The sequence below is a fragment of the Falco biarmicus genome, chromosome 5 (assembly GCF_023638135.1).
Source record: "Falco biarmicus isolate bFalBia1 chromosome 5, bFalBia1.pri, whole genome shotgun sequence".
Lineage (NCBI taxonomy): Eukaryota > Metazoa > Chordata > Aves > Falconiformes > Falconidae > Falco > Falco biarmicus.
Genome location: NC_079292.1, coordinates 89,093,993 through 89,112,573, shown reverse-complemented (window position 1 = coordinate 89,112,573; position 18,581 = coordinate 89,093,993). Strand labels below are relative to the sequence as shown.

Genomic DNA, 18,581 nt, shown 5'->3' with positions numbered 1-18,581 from the left:
GATGGAGAGATGTCCTGCCCCACCTGCCTGCTGGCTCCTTCGGTACTCTGGGGTGAATCCCATCCAAACCCACGGACTTGTGAGCATACTCCCGAGTAGCAAATCAAGGCAGAAAGCAGAGGCCGTGCTGAAGATGCCTGGTTAGACCACAGTGTGACACAAGGGGGAGATGCTCTGCCACGGATGGTCATCTTCCAGCCATCCGCTGCAGCAGCTCCCTGGAGTAAGGGCTGCAAATCCCACCTCAGCCATCTTCCTGGGCAAAGGCGATACTTACTTACTTTCCTGTGCAGGTATAACAACAACAACAACAACAACACCCACACAAAACCCCAAAAAACACACACACAAAAAAGAAAAGCTTGCTTCCGTTTAGTTTCGATGATTTAATAACATTAAAACAAACATTCTTTATACTTACGCTAGAACTCTGTTCTTTCAAAACACTAAAACTGATTTTCTTTTTAAACATCCATAATATTAAAAGCACTGGGGGTTTTGGAGCTAACAGCCTTTGAAAAGTATCCTCCTCCAAAAATACATGGGTGCTAATAACTGGGGGAAGACCTGCTCCTCCTCCAGCCTGCTGGATGGAGCCAGGGGCGGGAGTGAGATCTGCCCTGGCGAAGCCCCCTGGTTGTATGGCACTAACACAACTGGCAAAGGCAAACATGAAGAAAACATTTTAAGCAGCTAGGAGAAAAAGGGAAGTGGAGAAGAAAAAAACCCGAGGAGGTAGCAAAACCCATAATTCCTCCTCTTGCTTCCCTTGAGCTATTCAACACTAGCAGCCTGGTTATCCATACTGGAGCAGGATGCTATTTAATGGGAGATGGAGGCATTGGAGTGCCTCTGAGAAAGCTTCCAGCTTTGGTAGGCTTCAGAAACGTTCCTCTGCTCTTCTTGGGTGTTCTTCTTCAGCAGCGCTGGCCTGTGAGATAAACAGGGAATTAAACCCGCTGTTCTTGTGGGGAAGGGGGGTGCAGCAACAACACATGCGCTAGGTTACACAGCTGTAGGCAGCACAGCGAGGCGTCTTTGCACTGTCTTTCTGCACGGTGCCACCAGCCTCGAGACAGAGAACCAGACAGGTGCCTGCTCTGACTAACACAGGAGCTGGGTTTCACTGGCTGTAGCTGGCAGGCAGGCTGTCACTGCTGAAAGCAAATTAGATCAGCTGGGCATCAAGCGATACCTCCCATCAGTTTTCACCGCCCACTGCTGCCAGCTTGACACTTCTCTTTCACGCCGCATGTGCCAACTGTCTTACAAAGCCAGCTGCAACGTCTCCTGGAAGGACAGGAGGAACAGCCGCAGGTGGGGAGCAGCGGTGGGGGATCGGCTCGGGGTTGGGGTGACGAGACCTTCCCCTGCCTTAGTCCAGGCAGAAGACGGGGTTCTCCAAGAAGACCGCGAGCTTGCTGGCCACCAGGTCCAGGTCACTGGTGTTGGCATATTTGAGCAGATTGGTGTTCTTGAGAAAGTAATGCTTGAGGAAGTGCTGGCTTACACACTTGTGCAGCTTCTGTACCAGCCTCAGAAAGGCTTCGGGGAAGCAGCGCCAATCCTTGCTGCGTGGGTATTTTTCACACGTCCAGAATAGCACTGTCTGCAAGAAGCAGATGGGAGAGGAGAGGTGTTAGAGGTTCTGCCGAGGGCTCGCACAGCTCACTAAGGCAGTTTTAGTGCTGCTGAATGGCTGACAGCCTTGGAAACCAGAGACTCGCGCTGCTATCTCCCTGTGTTAACGTTACTGAGATGGAGGGATCACAACCGAAACCTCCGCTGGGGATCGGGCAGAGTGACTCTGACGTGCCTGGTTAGGATCTCTCCCCAGAGGAGCCCCAGGAAATGGTCTTGTTAAAATGATCTTAGCCTATTTGCCAGGCCCGCCCCCCCCAAGCAGGAGCCTCTGTAGAAATGTCAGGCATCTTAGAATGTAGAAAATGGCTTACTGTACAAGTGCAGAACACAGTAGGTGTGAGGAGGGAGAGAAGAATAATCAGATTAATGTAACTATTTGTTTGCTTCAACTGTGTATGTGCTGAACGTACCCACAGATCTACATCCCAAACAGATGGAGATCTCAAACGGCTATGGCAGGTGCAGGGCATGATTTCTGGTCAAATGCAGCCTTTTTCTTTTTCTGACACGTGATACTTACAGCATGTGCTATCTTCAATTCCCCCAAGTTTATTTTATGTAACTTTACATTCAAGAAATCCATAGTTAAAGGGACAATCTGCATATGATTATTGCTCTTACACCATTATTCTTAAGCTGCCCATATTGTATTTTTCATACTTTCCTATGGCCGAGAAGAATTTACTCAAGGTACTTACACTTACTGTACCAAAAAAACATCCTGATGACTGCCTTGGTCAGCCTGAAATCAGTTTTTAAAGTACAAAGTCACCCAGCTTGGGTTCAATAATTCTGCTAAGTTCCTTACTGTCCCCTGAGTCCCAATTTTATTTTGCAGATTTGGTGACGCAAAAAGAAGCGCACAGATGCTGAGAGACACGGCCGAACTACAGCCTTCGACTCCCCTGATTCATCAGAAGGAGAATTTCATTGAAATAAGCCACACTCTTCTGGATTGCCTGGTTTGGCTTTTTTCCTCCAGTAAGCCTTGCAATAGTTGTTGTATTGCTGACGAATTTCTTCTCAGGCAGCTTTTCAAATGTGAACAATTTTTTGTTCACAGCTGCAATAACCACAAATACTTTTTTTTTTTTTTTTTTTAATGTTGCCAGGGAACAAAAGCCACAGTGAGGAATTCGAGCTGTAACTCCACGAGAGCTACTCCTTGGAGACTGGCAGAGCAGTTAGCTTTTGCCACACTAAAACTACTTCAGCAAGATCCATGGGCAGCAGTTGCGGTGAAGTTTCTGGAGACAAGGAAAACAGTGCTGCTCTTCCAGTCTGGGGCCAAACAGGTGGTGGTCTATCCCCACCTGTTTGGACTGAACCGTCCCTAGCTCTCCACTGGGGGCATAGAGGTGGCTTCCAAAAGGTACCTTCGGTCTTTTTGGACTTCCAGTTCCTGAACTTCATTCGTTCCTATGGAGATAAGCCTAATGAGTGTGCTTACTCAGCCCTCTACGGCTTTCACAGCTTCTGGGGGAAGGATTTCCTATTTTACAGGGGGCCCTTTTCATATGGGGTCTTGTTTAATCATAATTGTTGGATACCTCTGACAGGGGAAACCTGGCAATATGAAGAAACCTAACCCTCTGCTCAACTGCTGGTTTATCCACTGACTGTTTCTCTGGTTTATCTTTTTTTTTTTAAACGTAAGTAATGTTGAAGCATTCCTTCTGCCCAGTAAACCAATCCTCCCTCACAGTAAAAGCCTGAAGTACAGTTACAGCAAAGAACTGAAGAGCTTCTAAAGAGCTTTTTATTTTGATCAAGAGTCCATGTCACAGCACTTGCTGCACTACTACTCCTTCAGCTAGAGAAAGAGATCGTTACTAATGCTTAAATGGTTTTCCACTTTCTCCTGCCTGTGACAATTTTTCCACCAGGTTGTTCTTACAGGCACCGAGAAGTTTTGCATGCGGCTAAACTATAACCAGCCTCGCCAACTCCTTTTTGACTCCATCCTGAGTTAGACTAGCCCCATGACTATAACAGCATTTGACAGTTACAACCTTTTCTTTAGGAGAAATCTTGGCATTGCGTCTGGTTTTGGACACCGAAGGATCAGTAAAAACTGTGGGACCCTGGTGGCTTGAGGCTTCAAGGTGGGAGAAAAGCAGCCTCTCCCCGCCAGCTCCGGGAGGAGGGAGGCTCAGAAAACAGGATTGCTCTGCTCTCTGATAAACGGTGCTGCCTGTGGTCCGTCCACGTCTGCAGCTGTCAGATGTGGGGACACAGACACAGCAGAGCCTTCTGTCTCTTCTCCACAAATGTTGTTTGAAGCCGTCTTGAACCCTGTTGTCAGTACAGGGAGGATGCTCTGTCTTTCTTCCCTTCCCACCCCAGCTAAAACACTACCAGAACTGTAGTTTGCACCTCATTCATGAAATAATGCTCACCTAAGAGAAGTTTGTTCGATGCACATTCACAAAGACAAATGCACAGTTTTCCTCCTGATGGATAGATGGATATGGATGGCTGGGACAGTCAAGAAGCAGGAGATAACCGTGCAACTAAAGAGAGTATTACAATGCCTGTGGGAAGTCAAACCAGCGCGGGGGCCTCAACTCTGCTGTTATTTATGTTGCTGCAATCATGATGTTCCTGCATGTTTTGCTTTCTTGTTCGAGTTTGGAACATGTATTTACTGAGCTTCTTGCCACTGTAAAGCAGTGAAATGGCACTGCAGTTTAGACACGTTACCTTAGAAGTTACATAGCTTTAGGTACAGTGCTTTATGTCATGATACCTTGATGTTACGGGATGGAAGCTACTGCAACAGATACTGAGATCGTACCTTGGTATCATGGTAATGCCTACCTGAAGGTGATAAGCTGTGATGACAGGCTTATTTCCAGCACACCAGACATCTTCCTTCATCTGCCTCATGACCCTGAAGCACTTCATGCGACAACCACCATCTTCGTCAAGCCCTTCCATGAGTATATGCTCAGCACGGGAGAAGCACAGCTGCCAGTGATAATTGGAGCGGGCCAAGAGGTCAAAACCAAGCGACTGTGAGCAAAAGGGGAAGCGTGATATCAGTTGAGAGGCCAACTTCCCTGAGCAATGCAGAGAGGTGCTACAAAAGGAGTGCGTGACATCTCTCAACGTGTATTCTGAGCAAGGTTAGCGAAGGCAGCAAACACGAGTCATGTTCCCATCCTAATTCCTGGTCAAACAAACACGCAATTTGTTTTGTTTTCTGGTGTGCTGATATCAGTTACTCCCAGGAGATCCAGCTGTGAAGCCACCAGGTACAGTACCAGCAGTGCTACTAAGCAGAGGTGCAGCTCTGCAGGCACTGTGCCGTGGTGCAGCAGGTCATGCGCAAGAAGGGAGCAGGGCTGGAAGGTGGAATGGGACCTGCAGGAACATGGCAACTGGGGCTGAGTGACAGAATCCAGCCATGAGCATTGTAGGGAACGATGGGATTAGACTGAAGGGAAAACTGCAAGAGAGCAGCCCGTTTGCAGAAGGCTTGTGTGAGGCAGAGCAGAAGAGCAAGAATGATGCGTGTCAGCACTGAGCTGCACAGGCAGAGCTGTGTGCGAGGGACTCAAGCAATAAACAGCTCAGGTTTTCTTCCCTAGCATTCACCACCATAAGGGAAATTACCAATAAACTCTGACAAAATACTTTGAAATGCCACTTCTTGAAGGGATACACCTTCCGACCATACTGTTGCCTGCCATCTCCATGCAGCCCTTCATTTGGGAAACCACCGTCAGACACCTGTGAAGTAAATTCTGGCGCAGAGCTAGTAGTGCTTTTTACACTGCTCACCTTGATGCACTGCACTTTTTCCTGGGAAGGCCAACGCTTAAGGCAACGAGGCCACCGGGCTTTCTCGGGCCAGCAAGTTGGAATCTCCACAGCAGGGACCAGCTCCACCTCAACCTGGGATTCCGACGTCTCCACAGCCACCCGGACCACTGAGCTGAAGCTCTCCAGCACTGTCACTTTACCTGTGAAGGAACAACAAGAGAAGATAATAAAGATGAGAAGGTCCTTTTCCACAAACCAAGCAAGAGGCTGCCTTGCAATTCTATTGGTCTGTCTTAACACTTTTTCTTCAATGCCATAAGCAGAACACAAGAGGAAACTTATCTAAATCTGCCCTGGGGAACTAGAACAGGAAGAAGATGAAGGAACAACTAAGTTCTCAATTTTACACTCAATTACCATGTTTGGTAATTTCCCTGTGTGTCCTCTTAAATCCTAGGACCAGCTTCTTAAAAATACAGACAGACAACTGTGCAACATAACATTTATCCAGCAGCAATACAGGCTGGGTGGAGAATGGATTGAGTGCAGCCCTGAGGAGGACGTGGGGGTGCTGGTGGATGAGAAGCTCAACTGGCCCAGCAACTTGCGCTCACTGCCCAGAAAGCCAACCGTGCCCTGGGCTGTAGCAAAAGCAGCGTGGCCAGCGGGGCGGGGGAGGGGATTGTCCCCCTCTGCTCTGCTCTCGTGAGACCCCACCTGCAGTGCTGCGTTCGGCTCTGGGGCCCCCAACATAAGAAGGACATGGACCTGTTGGAGCGAGCCCAGAGGAGACCATGAAGGTGATCAGAGGGCTGGAGCACCTGTGAAGACAGGCTGAGAGAGTTGGGGTTGTTCAGATGGAGAGAAGGCTCCAGGGAGAACTCACAGCAGCCTGCCAGTGCCTAACGGGGCCGACAAGAAAGCAGGAGGGGGGCTTTTTCCAAGGGCACATAGTGGTAGGACAAGGGGGATGGCTTTAAGCTGAAAGAGGGTAGATTTAGATTAGATGTCAGGAAGACATTCTTTACTGTGAGGGTGGTGAGGTGCTGGCACAGGCTGCCCAGAGCAGCTGTGGGTGCCCCATCCCTGGCAGTGCTCAAGGCCAGGTTGGACGGGGCTTGGAGCAACCTGCTCTAGTGGAAGGTGTCCCTGCCCAGGGCAGGGGGGATGGAACCAGAGGATCTCTAAGGCGCTTTCCAACCCAAACCATTCTATGATTGTATGATTCCTAATGGTACAGTACCAGATCACTGCAGATTAGAGGGGACCAGATGAATGCTTCATACCTGAAGATGTCCTTACTCCTTCAGAGAGCCTGTGATCAGACCAAATGACTTACCCTTGCCAGTCATCCAGAATGTTTTGTGGGGTATCCCTACGTTTTGTTTCTGAGGATGCACTTGCACAGAAGGCAATGCCAGAACGTACGGCCAGTTGTGCAGAGCTGCTTGCCTCACTGGGACTGCTGAGTGTCAAAAAGAGTGAGCTCTGTGGGGATTTGGAGGAAAGAAGTTTTCTCAGTGAAATAAGAGTGGCTCGTCTCCAGGAACAGTGTGCTCCAAGAGAGCAGAGAGGAATGAAAGCTGCAACAACTCAGCGAGATGTTTCCTGTTGGTCCAGCTGTGTTCATGGAAGATGTTTCTGTCCCCAGCTTTCCCTGTCACTCTGGCAGGGTCACTGTTCTTTCGGCTTTGCCATCTGAGCCAATGGTGTGATCGGGCTCTAACCCACGGAAGTAAAAGATGGAGCAGATTACCGCAAGCAGTTCAAATAGCAGTGTGTTAAGCCACCTCGTTCTGGTTGGCATGGGCTAAGAAACAATTCCACAAAGAGCCCACACAATGGACTCGATGGGGCAATGATGAACATTTGGGATGGCAACCTCTTCTGCCCTCACAGAGGGAATACCTGCTTATTCCCAAAGGCAATTTAGCATCTCCTCCAGAAAGCACAGGGGTGAATTACCTTGCAAATAGTGGAGTCCATCCCAACCAGAATTTATAAGCCTCAGTAAAATCTGCACATTATTTCCCTGCTGAGCCAAGCCTGGCACCAAAACAGGAACTGTCCTGCTCCCAAGCCCTCAGCAGGGATCCCTAGCAGCTGAAAAGCATTAGAGCAACCGCTGTGTTGGCATGTAAGTATGTTCACAGCACTTCCAAAAGCATTGTGGTTGTCCTACCTATTTTTCCATCTGTGAAAAAAATCGGTTTTGCTGGTACTCAAAGAATTAAAAACCAGGAAAGTAAGGAAATCAGGGAAAATTTTCCGTAACTTTAGCTGTACTGTGGGATGAAAGAGGTTCATTCTTCACAGAAACAAACAAGAATGGTAATTACCCTTCCTGACTTCATCTTAGCTCATCTCCTCCCAGCTGGCCTTATAGAAAAGGCACCAGAATCATCAGCCCAAACATCACTTCCTGGGTCCCTTGGAAGTACCTCGCCTGGCTGAACAATTTGACGTACCGCTGCTAGAAACAAAGGCAAGTTTTCACTTCAACACAATGACTTTCACACAAGTAAAGCCTCAGATGCAAGCCAATTCCATCTGGTGTTTTCTGTGAGCCTCGATGGTGAAATTTCATTCCCATTTTTCCTTCCCATCCCAACTTTCCATTCCTATGATAACAAATGTTTCCTGTAAGAATAAAATGATCTAGCTGGGCTTGACTTTGACATGTTTTCTCCTGTGGCTAAAATGCAGAGTGCAATCATCAGATGAGTGGAAATGGATCCTACGTCTCAGGAATACAGAAGACCCATATTAGGCTGCTGATGAGTAAAGTCATCCTGGCAATGCTATGAGAAGAGTCTGGATTTGATCATGTCACAGTATCCTAATGCGAAAAGATGAACATAGACTATTTAGCTTGGACCAAGCCAAGTGGTCATTAGCTGAAGTCTGTAATACACCTCTAGGATGCTCAGAATTAAGCATGAGGATCACTGTTCAGGCAGCGTCTTGCTACAGACGTTGCAGCTGTGAAGGACTGTCGCACGCCCCACTGATTGCATTATGTCAGTGGTCAGCACTTCCAGCATAAATAACCAGCGGCAACGAACAGGTGCTTTGGATGGCTCACAGAGGGACCAGCACCACTACTGAAAGCAAACTTCATGAGTCCACTTCTGCTGAACGGGACTGGAGTAGCCTGGACACTGGGAAAAGAGCCCTTGCCCAACAGACTTGGATGAAGTAGAAGAGTCCTTCTACTTGGTTCCCACTACCCCATGCTGGAAAGCTACGGGCAGCTAAGGTTTCCCCAGATCATCACCTGCCCTATACACATCTTCAAGCACTTTCTCCTCAGACTTATGCACCTTCCTGGCATCCAATTTTCCTATCCTATCTTCCTTGATAGTCTAATATATTGCAGGTGCTGTAGTAGGAAAAGATTTTCCCCAAACAAATTCTTGAGTGTTCTGAAAATCTGGGTTGCGTTTTGATTGCACTGTGGGGGTGATGTTGCTGGAGACCCTACACAAATTCCTAAGAAAGGAGCAACATCTTGGCTGTGAAGAGCACAAGAATGACTTAATTCTATCTTCAGCGCAGGTTGGCATGCCTCACTGCAACGGGCTAAAGGCGCTCTGATTTTGAAAGGGTTTGCCGCTTCTTAACTTCTGATCATGTGAGACTCTGTGTGTGTGATGGTTTCCCCCTGTCAGCTGCAGAAGACAGGCAGGCCCCTCACACCTGTGCCCACTACACTCACTGGAGAGGTTACAGGAGATAATCGACTTCTCCACCAGCTCCCGGAAGACGACAAGGACTTTGGCTGGAACCAGATCACCTTCGATGTTCACATCCGTTTCATGCCACTGCTGAAGGCTTTTTGAGAACTGCTCCACCTCTAGCCATTGATGCAGCTCCTCGGGATCCCGCACGGAGGAGGGGAGCCTGGCTCCATGCACGGTGTAATAACGCCAGTGCCGTACCTGGCATTCCCTGTACCCGGCCAGGCCACGCAGAGGAACTGTGATGAGGAACTGGCTGGGTGCTAAGACCTAGGAGAGTTCAGAGAGATTGAGAGAGGAGACAAGGGCAGATCCATGAGCCTCAAGTAAGGAAAAGAGTGTTAAGGAAGTAACAGGTAAAGCGGGGGGCTTTGGAGAGAAGGAAAAGCCACGGTATGATGGGAACAACTGAATACAGCCAGGACATGTTCCACACCTGAGGGTTAGTTTGGAGATACACAGACTAAAAGCAAATTGTCTTAGAAAGATTGTGATGTGACAGCCATGGCCCATAGAAGGCAAGAGCTCACCGACTGCTTCGCCACCACACCTGCCATGGCTTCCCCCATTCCTTCTTATTTCTAGTCTGCAATTGCATGGCACGTAATAGCCAGCAGCTTCCAAGGGGCAGGAAAGCATCAGAGAGCAAGTTTCGAGATCCAGCAAAGGGAAACAAAATAGTGCAAGTTATTACCTCAGAATTATTACCGGAGATAAGCCTAGAGTTCAACAGGAGTAAGAGCTATGGCAAAACGTGCACTTTTCTGATCTCTGTCAAAGTCCCCCGCAGGCACTAGTGAATTAAGGCTGTGGCCTGTTCATTTTACACGTGTTGCACAGAGATGTGAGGCAAGCGGCACGCCGAGCCCACACAGGCAGTGGCACTCTCAGAAATAAATCCAGGTCTTGGCCAGCTGCACTGTGTGACCCTGCGTCTGCTGCTGAGCATCCAGGGTGAAGATGGAAACAGTAACCAATGGACAGCAAACCCCCAAAGAGGCTTAAGTGCAAGCCAACTAATTGGCCTCACTTTGGGAATGACCATTTTCTGATAAAAACAGTGCTGAGCCAGTATTTGCAAAGAGTAAATAAGGTGACACAATTACCACAAAACCTCACGCTGCCTCATGGCAGTGCCAGACATCTCCAAGCGCTAGTTTGGAAGCACCTGGGAATTGTGGCTCCAGGGAGGGCGTTCAAACTCCTTCGGATTTTTGCCATGTGACGCAGAAGCTTTTCAACTCCACTTGCTACCAAGCCTAACTTGCACTGGCATTAATGAAGCGAAGCTGCTGCATGAGCAGGATGTGAAGTGACAGCAGTTGCTGCAAGGTGGGTACACCCGAGGTGAACGAAACACGCTTGTCACTCTCCTGTAATAATCTGAAACGTGCTGTAGCCTTCCTGGTAGCTCAGCTGATGTAGCATATTATTGCAGAGGTGCCAGGGCCCTCAGGGCACTAACAGGTTTTAATGGCCCTAAGCAGCCTTCCTGGGGCTCCTACCCACACCTTCTTCCCAGGTGCCTGGGACCCCCATTTCAGCTCAGCCCTGGGCTGTGCCGTAGGAGTGCTGGTCTCCAGCTGTGTGATAGCTGTGCCTGGCCATAGACCTTGTTGTCCTACCTGCAGACTGCTTTAGCCCAACCTCGGGCCTACCTGGCCACTATGGACTCGCCTGCCAATCTGCCTGGTTGCCATCGCTGGGTCTGAGCGGGACCCCCGTGAGTGCTCCAGGCTTGACCTCAGACCTGCCTTATCAGTACAGACTTCCCTGATGAACCAAGGTCTCAGCTGCCCCAGCTGCCCTCCCTGGGTCTGCCTGGCTCCGGGACCATGGGGCAGGTGCTGACACATTGTCATGCTCACCTCCTGGCTCCCTCTCCCACAAGGAGTAGCCCAGTCTTCTCTGCCACCTGGCAAGAGGTTTGAAATACAAAGATGGCCAGCAAGAAGCATGGAAATGGCAAAAGAAACACCAGAAGGTCTTTCTATTGTCAAAACCAAACCACCTAAAGGCAGGAGGATGCTGGAAGGGTGACACTGCAGACCAAGCTGACCTGCCCAAGTCAGGTTTGGTGAAGCTGAGAAATCCTGCGAGCTGCTCAGGAGCAAAATGCTAGGCTCCGTAAGGAAAACATACAATGTCTGCCATGCAGTCACTGCTCATCCCACTGCCTCGGCCACATTTGCAGATAAACAACCATTCCTCCCCATAGCAAGACGCTGGCTCGTACATGCTGGCACCCAAGAGGTATTAAAGGGAAGAGCTGTAAGTGTGTGAGTGCTTTCAGATACAAGTCACAAGGCTCCTCCAGCTGGGGCTTACCAGGAAACACCAGAAATCCCAAGGCTGGGGATGGGGATGGCACTGTAAATCTGGGCAGCTGGTGTCCTCTTGGCCCCAGTCCCACACCTATGCTCCGTCACTCGATGGTCTTATGTGCCATATGCAGACCACAGGCTCCAGCAAGTCACAGGCTTGAAAAAGAGCCTCAGATTCTGGGGTAAGTAACTTACAGCCGATTCTGCTGTATTAAAAACCTGCCTGGAGTATGCTGGGCAAATTAAATACGGCACCATTCTTGTAATCCTGGCCAGGATAGGGAGAAGCACTAGGTTAGAAATATAAATATTTACACCTTGAGCAAAAAAGAAAGTCTGTTGCAAAGAGGATGAAATAGTCATGGGAGGATTGGTTAGGGGGGTGAAGTTGTGTGGGGAAGAGGGCGGGTGAGGAGGAGCAGGGACCAGCAGGCACCAGGCAGCGGGAGGGCTTTGTACCTGGATGGATGGGTGGAATGGACGCTTCCCCCGAAGCATAGCTGACCACTTGGCCAGTAAAGCTGGCTGATCCTGAGAGAAGCAGAAAGGAAAACAAGAAGTACAAGAACAGAGACAAAGCACGTGCCAGGTCTTTCATTCACAGAGCGAAGCTGCAAGCTTCCTTCGAGCCCGTCCTCGCCCCTGCCATGAGCACAGAGTTAAACCCCCCCAGCGCCGTGGGACAGGACCGCACTAGTAATTACTCCAGGCACTAACCTGCTCCTTTCTCCTTACTGAAGCCTCCACAGCTTTTGCGTCAGCCCTGCAGAGTTAACAGCTGCAGGGATGGTGAGTCACAACTGAAACAAACACTTCAAAGTTTTCAAAAGAAAATATTCCATTTTTCCCATCTGAATTTTATTTCAAGCGTTTTATTAAAGATTTTGACTTTTTGTCCCCTGAGTTACAGAAAAGCATTGACTATCTAGAGATGTTTTTTATATATTCCCCACGCAGCCCTGCATGTTTAGAAGGAGGCTTGTAGCTTCTCAACAAATCTAGACCCCTCACCATGTTAAATAAATTCCTTTTAACCAGAAGCTGAAAGTTCTGAAAAGTTACTATAAATTTAATTGTCAGAAAAAAAGGTGTCGAAAAATTAAACACAGAATAGTTAATACATTGGCTTTCCCTTGACACAAGGCTCCTCTAGGTTGGGTTATGTCAGCAGCGGTATTAAAGATTCTATTTTTTGGAAGCAGAGCAGCCCAAGCCAAAAAAATTTCATTATTAACCCATTCTTTCCTGCCCCATACTGACAGGACAACGTTATCTGGGCCCTCCTACTGTGACTTCCACAGATTTGTAGCACTGGGTTCAGTTAAGCATGAATAACAAATCTGCCACTTCTTAAGAAAATACATTTTGAGGATTTCTTTTAAGCAGAAGTTGTTCAGATCAGCCTACCGTAATAGCAAATTACTGCTCAGAATAGATCGCCTCGGTTTTGTTCCGCTTTGTTTTCCAGAACAGCAATCTTACCCTGACCCCGGTCCTGTCAGACCTCATTAGCCAAGCGGGTTTGTCCCGGTATGAGAGGTGGATGGCAGACCATGGCACCAAGGAACACGTGGGCCAGGATGTGGCACCCTCTTACGTCACTGTGGTCATTCCTATTGGCAAGACCACATGCCCTAGGATACATGAAAATTCCTGGGAAGATATAAACTCGAATGTGTTTGTCCCAGAGCAGCAGCCACATTTCAGACTGGATGATGGTGCTAGTCTGCCTACACCTCCACCCCCTTCCCGCCGCCTGGTATTATATAAGCCTGGGTGTATAAATACATATATATATATATATATATATATATATATTCTTCCCTCTCACTCCCAGCCAGCTGCAAGAGTTGCCTCACGCTTTTACACATCTGCTGTGTTTTCATCTATAACTGGTTGCATTTTAGTGTAAAGGCTGACCTAGCTCGAGTATGTAAACTAGTTCAGGTGAAAAACATCACTTTCACCAGAATTTGCCATTGCTATGATCGTTTCTTACAGCCTTACACTAGTTATTCCTGTGTTAAGTAGTCATTGGAAATAACCAGTCTTTTGTCACAGCTGGGACAGGACGTTATTATTTTGGTATTTGATGGTCTAAAATGGGAAGGCATTTAACTTCTCCCACTACTAAGCATATTTCTTCCCAGAAAAAAGAAGTTCCAATCCATGACCAGGAAAAAAACATATTTTTCTGAAGTAGCTTTCTAATGTTCATAGTGGAAGAAGAATTTTTGATATTTTTTATTTTATTTTAGTGAGTTGACAGGTTTTCCACCTGTGAAAAATACGAGTCACAAATCACGAAGGCATGAGCATTTTTTTCTTATGTTACTGCTGTACAAGTTTTCCTTTCTGTCTCCCAAAGAGCTTTGGCTTCTGCCTGCAGATTGACAGCTCTGGCAATAGACGCTCTTTGTAAAAGCAGCAGCTGTAAAAAGAGGCTCTGCCCGATTTACCCGGCCCTCTCTGATGCTCCTGTAGTTGCAAGATGTCCGTGAGTAAGTTCCTATGACCCAGTCAGTCACCAGAACTTCCACAGTGAAGTGTCAACACATCGTCTGTAGCTTTTTGGGCGAGGTACCTGTCCATACCACCACCTACAGCGTAGAGAAATCACTTACTGATTGCCCCCAAGCTGCCAGCGCCTATATTAGAGCTCTTGCTCATACCTTAATATTCTCATTGTGAATGCCAGAGTTGGAGATAGCCTGGAACCGCGTGGCCTTGCAGCTGATTTCTGCGGTCAGCTGCTGGATGATTTTCTGCACCTCCTCCACTGCTTTGGAAACCAGGTCATGTCGCCGTTCCACCTGCCAGTTCCAAGAAAGACATTTCCTATTACAGGTAATGGCAGCCTCCGGAGGGAAACAGACAATCAAAGCATCTGCAAACATTTGTGCCTGTGCTGCACTGGGAATAAAACTTACTGTTCCCTTACAACTTACTATTGTTCCCTTAAGTGTTACAACCAACTTACCATGAGAGACAGAGCTAGTAAACACCGAAGGGCCAATACTCGAGACTGCTGAGCATTAATTGATATTTCCATGCCAATACCATTGGATAGAAGGGAAAGAGTTCATTATATGGATAAATTTGTTATCAATCAGCTACAGTCTCATTCTTTATCCATTTGATATCCAACAGAATGCCCAGTTATTCCCCTGCATATACTAGCCGGTCTCAGAGCCAGGACACGTTTCATTCCAAGAGCTGACAAGACTTCAAGGATTACAGATAACTCTGTGCATTAGTCAGGTTGCAGTTGGATGTGGCAACATATAGATGCATACATTATATGTTGAAAGTATCCGTGTTGTCTTCATGTCTAAAGTACAGATAAGAGCCTACCCCAGATGGTGAGAAAGTATCTTTCCAAAGCTGGTCCCGTTGGGGTCTAGGCATTTGTGTGACTTGATGGAAAGTTCTCTGACTCAAGCAGTAGTAGCACAGTTATTTATTGAAAAATATTTCGATGGAAGGTCTGAGTCTTGGAAGGATTGAGATGAAGGATGGACAACTGAGAAAAATATAAGATGACCCTGAACCTTCACATACTACTAAAAATGAACGGAGCTTAAGGGGATGGTCAAGACCTGAACAAGGGGATTCAACAAGAGGAGCATGAAGGAACCATTTTAATAAAGGACATTTCAATATTTTCCAAAGATCCTTACATATTTACCAAAGGGAGAAGGAGTTTCAGCTACTGTTACCAAAGTTCATCAACATATTCCTCATTACTTATTCATTTTTTCTTTTTAAAGAAAAATTACACTGAAAAAATTTAGCCCGTATTCATTTTCACCTCCTCATGTCAGCTTTCATTTATGGCACTTCCCCATCTATAGCTACAGCTCTTTCCCCCACCATGGTTTTGCTCATCCAGAACAAGTCCTCAGAGCAGTCCAATAAGCTTGACTTGCTCAACGGGATACCTAATGGTTTCTCCAACAAGCAAATGGTACAAGTGGTAGAGAAATTTGTCTGCCTCTATGAGATGTTTAGACACAAAAAGCAGATGTTTTCTGTTGAAAGTATACAACCACTGTGGGTCAGCTCAAATGGAGATCTAAGAGTGCCTCTGCACGCATTGCTCATGCTGTGTTCTCTCTAGATGCCCCTGCTCTCTCTAGGTGCCTCTGCTAGAAACACCTTCTGCCACTTCCAGTATCCTGGGAGAATCCATCCAACACAGCCTGGCCTCATTTAATTGCGCCTTCACCGCCTGCTGGCTAGGCTATAGCAGTTTTCACAAAACCTTTAAGAGAGGACAGACTCTTATAAAACCTTTGAAGGGAGGTACCACTAAACACCTCTATTTGCCTGTACTGCTCATCACTGGGGCAGGAATAAAAGAACAAAGGGCATGTGACAGATGGTACTAACTGTTGCTAACCATAATTAGTTCCCTAATCATGCTATCGGAACATATAACCTTCCTACGAGAGGGAAGGTATAAAAATCAGAAGACAGAAAGAACATGAGTTAGTGAACGCAGCTTCTGCAGAGCCAAGGCATTTATCTAGGGTGCCTTTAGCACCAGCATGGACGTATTATTGGGAGAAGAGACAGAATAAGCCCTTCTTTGGACAGCCACTTCTACCACCTACTGGCATTCCCTTTATCAGGTCTTAACGTTGCAAATCATGCCAAAATAAACTGGGATTTAATGGGGATCGTTAAGAACGTTTGGGTTTGTTCTTAGTTACCCCATCGTATCCATTCCATATGCACTTGAGTTTTACCTTTGCTTGAGCAGCTTAAGGAAGAAATCTTTGGTACCGTAGAGATTCATGGCCCCAGGTGGCTGACCTATTTTCAAAAAAAGGCAGCATTTGATGAGCAGAACTGGGGCTGCCTGAAGGTTAGGCAGCCTCACTTGGACATGAGATTCAGGAGCCGGCAGAAAGTAGGAATCCATCAGAGCTGGAGGGCTGCTAGAAAACAGACTTTCAGTAGAACCTAAAATATTGGCAAGTATAAGCCTCGCTTAACTACATTCCACTTCTGTTCCCTGTACTTGTGGCTGTCATATGAGCATCTTCCTGTGCATGGCTTCCCTCTGTTCCCTCCTTTGTGGCTCCGCTTTATAAATCTTCAGAGCGGCGTTCACTATTATAGCTCACTGAGCAGATTCTGAGGGAATGGTTTTCAGTGCACAACACGGCAGGGCTGAAAATGAAAGTTCTCACAGAAATATACCTACTTGTCACCAAAACATTTCCATTGAGAAAACGACCTTTCTTGCCAGCCTCCTCATGATACTAGAATATTTAATCCTTTACAGAAAAGAAAGCCTTACAATTTTCCATCTTAAATTATTTTTCACTTTGGTATCTTGCATTTTGTTGGGGAAAGCAGACTATAAAATACGATCTAGCTGAGCACTGTGATGAAACATGTCAGCTTTAAAAAAATGTTATGGCCCACTCAGAGTTACTCTTATTAAACAGTATTGTTTCATTGATGATTTTATTCTGTTTTACTTCATTTCATAAGGGGGGAAAAAACAGAGTGCTGGAATTATCTCATAAAATAGCAAATGTGATTCCAGCTTGCATGTGCTAATGAGACATGTTATTTTAATCACAGTATATAGAGACGTATCCTTTGCTGAAGTGACAGGCCAGTGGGTGAATTCTAGCAATATCTGTCTCTCTCTTTAGTTCCTACACGCATCTTACTTAGAGGAAGCCCCTGGTGTGGTTTCGGTCTTGTTTTTATCAAGCCAAGACCACTGGACAGGGAGACAGGCAAGGACCTTTCCTTAGGTTAAATGCTGGCAATTACAGCTAGCCTCACATCTGGAATTCCAGATCATGAGCAAAAATTTAGGGCATCTGAAGAAGAGGACAAGCATCCTGAAAAATTAGGCTGCCAGCTGAGATGCCTGATAACATTCTACAATAGAAACCTAGAAATCTCATTAGATATACAGTTCTCATGAAACTTCACCCGCTCTTGTCTCAGAAATGAAGACAGCAGGCAAGCAACTAACTGTCAAGTTTGGCACCTTTCAGAATCAACACCTAGTGTGGGAGACAGAAAATCTGGACAGATAAAGCCTTACCTTGCTCTGGATGTAGATTTCTACATCTTCATCTGTGAATGGTTTCATGGCAAGACCGTCTTCGCTGCTCTCTAAAGTGTGAATTCACTCTTCACTCGTTCTCCTGCCTCTGGAAGCAGAGGACACTCCGAGCAAGCTGCTCGAACCTTCTTGCCCTGTGAAGCTCAGGTCACCTAATTCCTCTGTGGATGAAGAAGAGAGAGAAGCAAGGAAGTATGCCTCTTTTTTAAATTATTTTTTTTTCCCTGGTCTGAGTTACAACGATGACATCCAGCTGGTTTGGAAAAGTAGCTCCAATGCTAATTTTCTAACTTCAGTCATTATTATTCCTCTCATTCCTTCTAAACGGTGGGTCTCATGTGCAGGCGCACACGCAGATACCCCAGGCACTGCTCGGTCTCAGGGCAGGTCTGGCAGCACTTTGCAGGTTGCGCTGCAGATTCAGTATGCCCATGCACAGCATTATTATTCCGTGTGCCACAGGTACCTCCCTGCCTCACAAACCCTTCCCTCAACCATTTGTTAAACACCCTCAACTATCCCTTGTTGACTTCAATCCACCCGCTTTCCATCTGAAACCGCACGGGTATTTTTACACTCGGCTCATGCACTGGGGTTGCCGTCTGCAGCCGCTGCTCCCCTCTTCCCCTCTCCTCCAGTTTCCTCTCTCTCTCCGGCTGTATTGACAGTAAATATCCTGCAGCCTGTCCCCTCCTGTAGTTTGCTTTGCCTTCTTTACAGTAAACAAACAGAAAGCTCTCTCTCATTTTCTGCCAGCAGCTCAGCTAACAACCCCGCGTGGATAATTCAGAGAGGAAAACAATTGATCAGGCCTCATTGATCCAGTGAGGGTTGGTGGCTTTTAGAAAAAAAAAAAAGGGTACATCAGCACATGGAAGGGAGTGACAGGGTATAGAGATGAGGTGCCGTGCTGCTAAGTGTCCCTTATTAAGGAAGGCACACTCCACTTTTGAGTAAAATCGTTGTTTCCCCCTGGAAACCGAACGTTGATGTCCCTTGACTGATTTA

General features: G+C 47.0%; 1 protein-coding gene across 2 annotated transcripts; it reads right to left on the bottom strand.

The window, feature by feature from the left end:
* Positions 1–370: 370 nt before the first annotated feature.
* MAB21L3 (mab-21 like 3) lies at positions 371–18,306 on the bottom strand. Of its 2 annotated transcripts, none has more exons than XM_056341701.1 (8): positions 18,083–18,306; positions 17,553–17,734; positions 14,149–14,289; positions 11,936–12,007; positions 9,131–9,422; positions 5,431–5,612; positions 4,465–4,659; positions 371–1,609 (listed from the first exon to the last, which is right to left on the bottom strand). In XM_056341701.1, exons 2-8 carry the CDS (start codon positions 17,598–17,600, stop codon positions 1,376–1,378), a joined length of 1,164 nt encoding a protein of 387 aa, XP_056197676.1. In that variant the 5' UTR covers positions 17,601–17,734; positions 18,083–18,306; the 3' UTR covers positions 371–1,375. The 2 variants fall into 2 exon arrangements, with proteins under 2 accessions (XP_056197676.1, XP_056197675.1); XM_056341700.1 differs by having other exon boundaries at positions 18,149–18,306.
* Positions 18,307–18,581: the final 275 nt, after the last annotated feature.

Bases quoted from the DNA above. Each gene is read 5' to 3' on its own strand.
- MAB21L3 (XM_056341701.1), bottom strand. From the start codon at position 17,600: ATGAAACCATTCACAGATGAAGATGTAGAAATCTACATCCAGAGCAAG. The intron at 9,423-11,935 runs GTACAAAGCCCT...GAACTCTCCTAG, and splicing joins CATTCCACCCATCCATCCAG to GTCTTAGCACCCAGCCAGTT. The intron at 1,610-4,464 runs GTAGGCATTACC...TGCTTCTTGCAG, and splicing joins TCACAGCTTATCACCTTCAG to ACAGTGCTATTCTGGACGTG.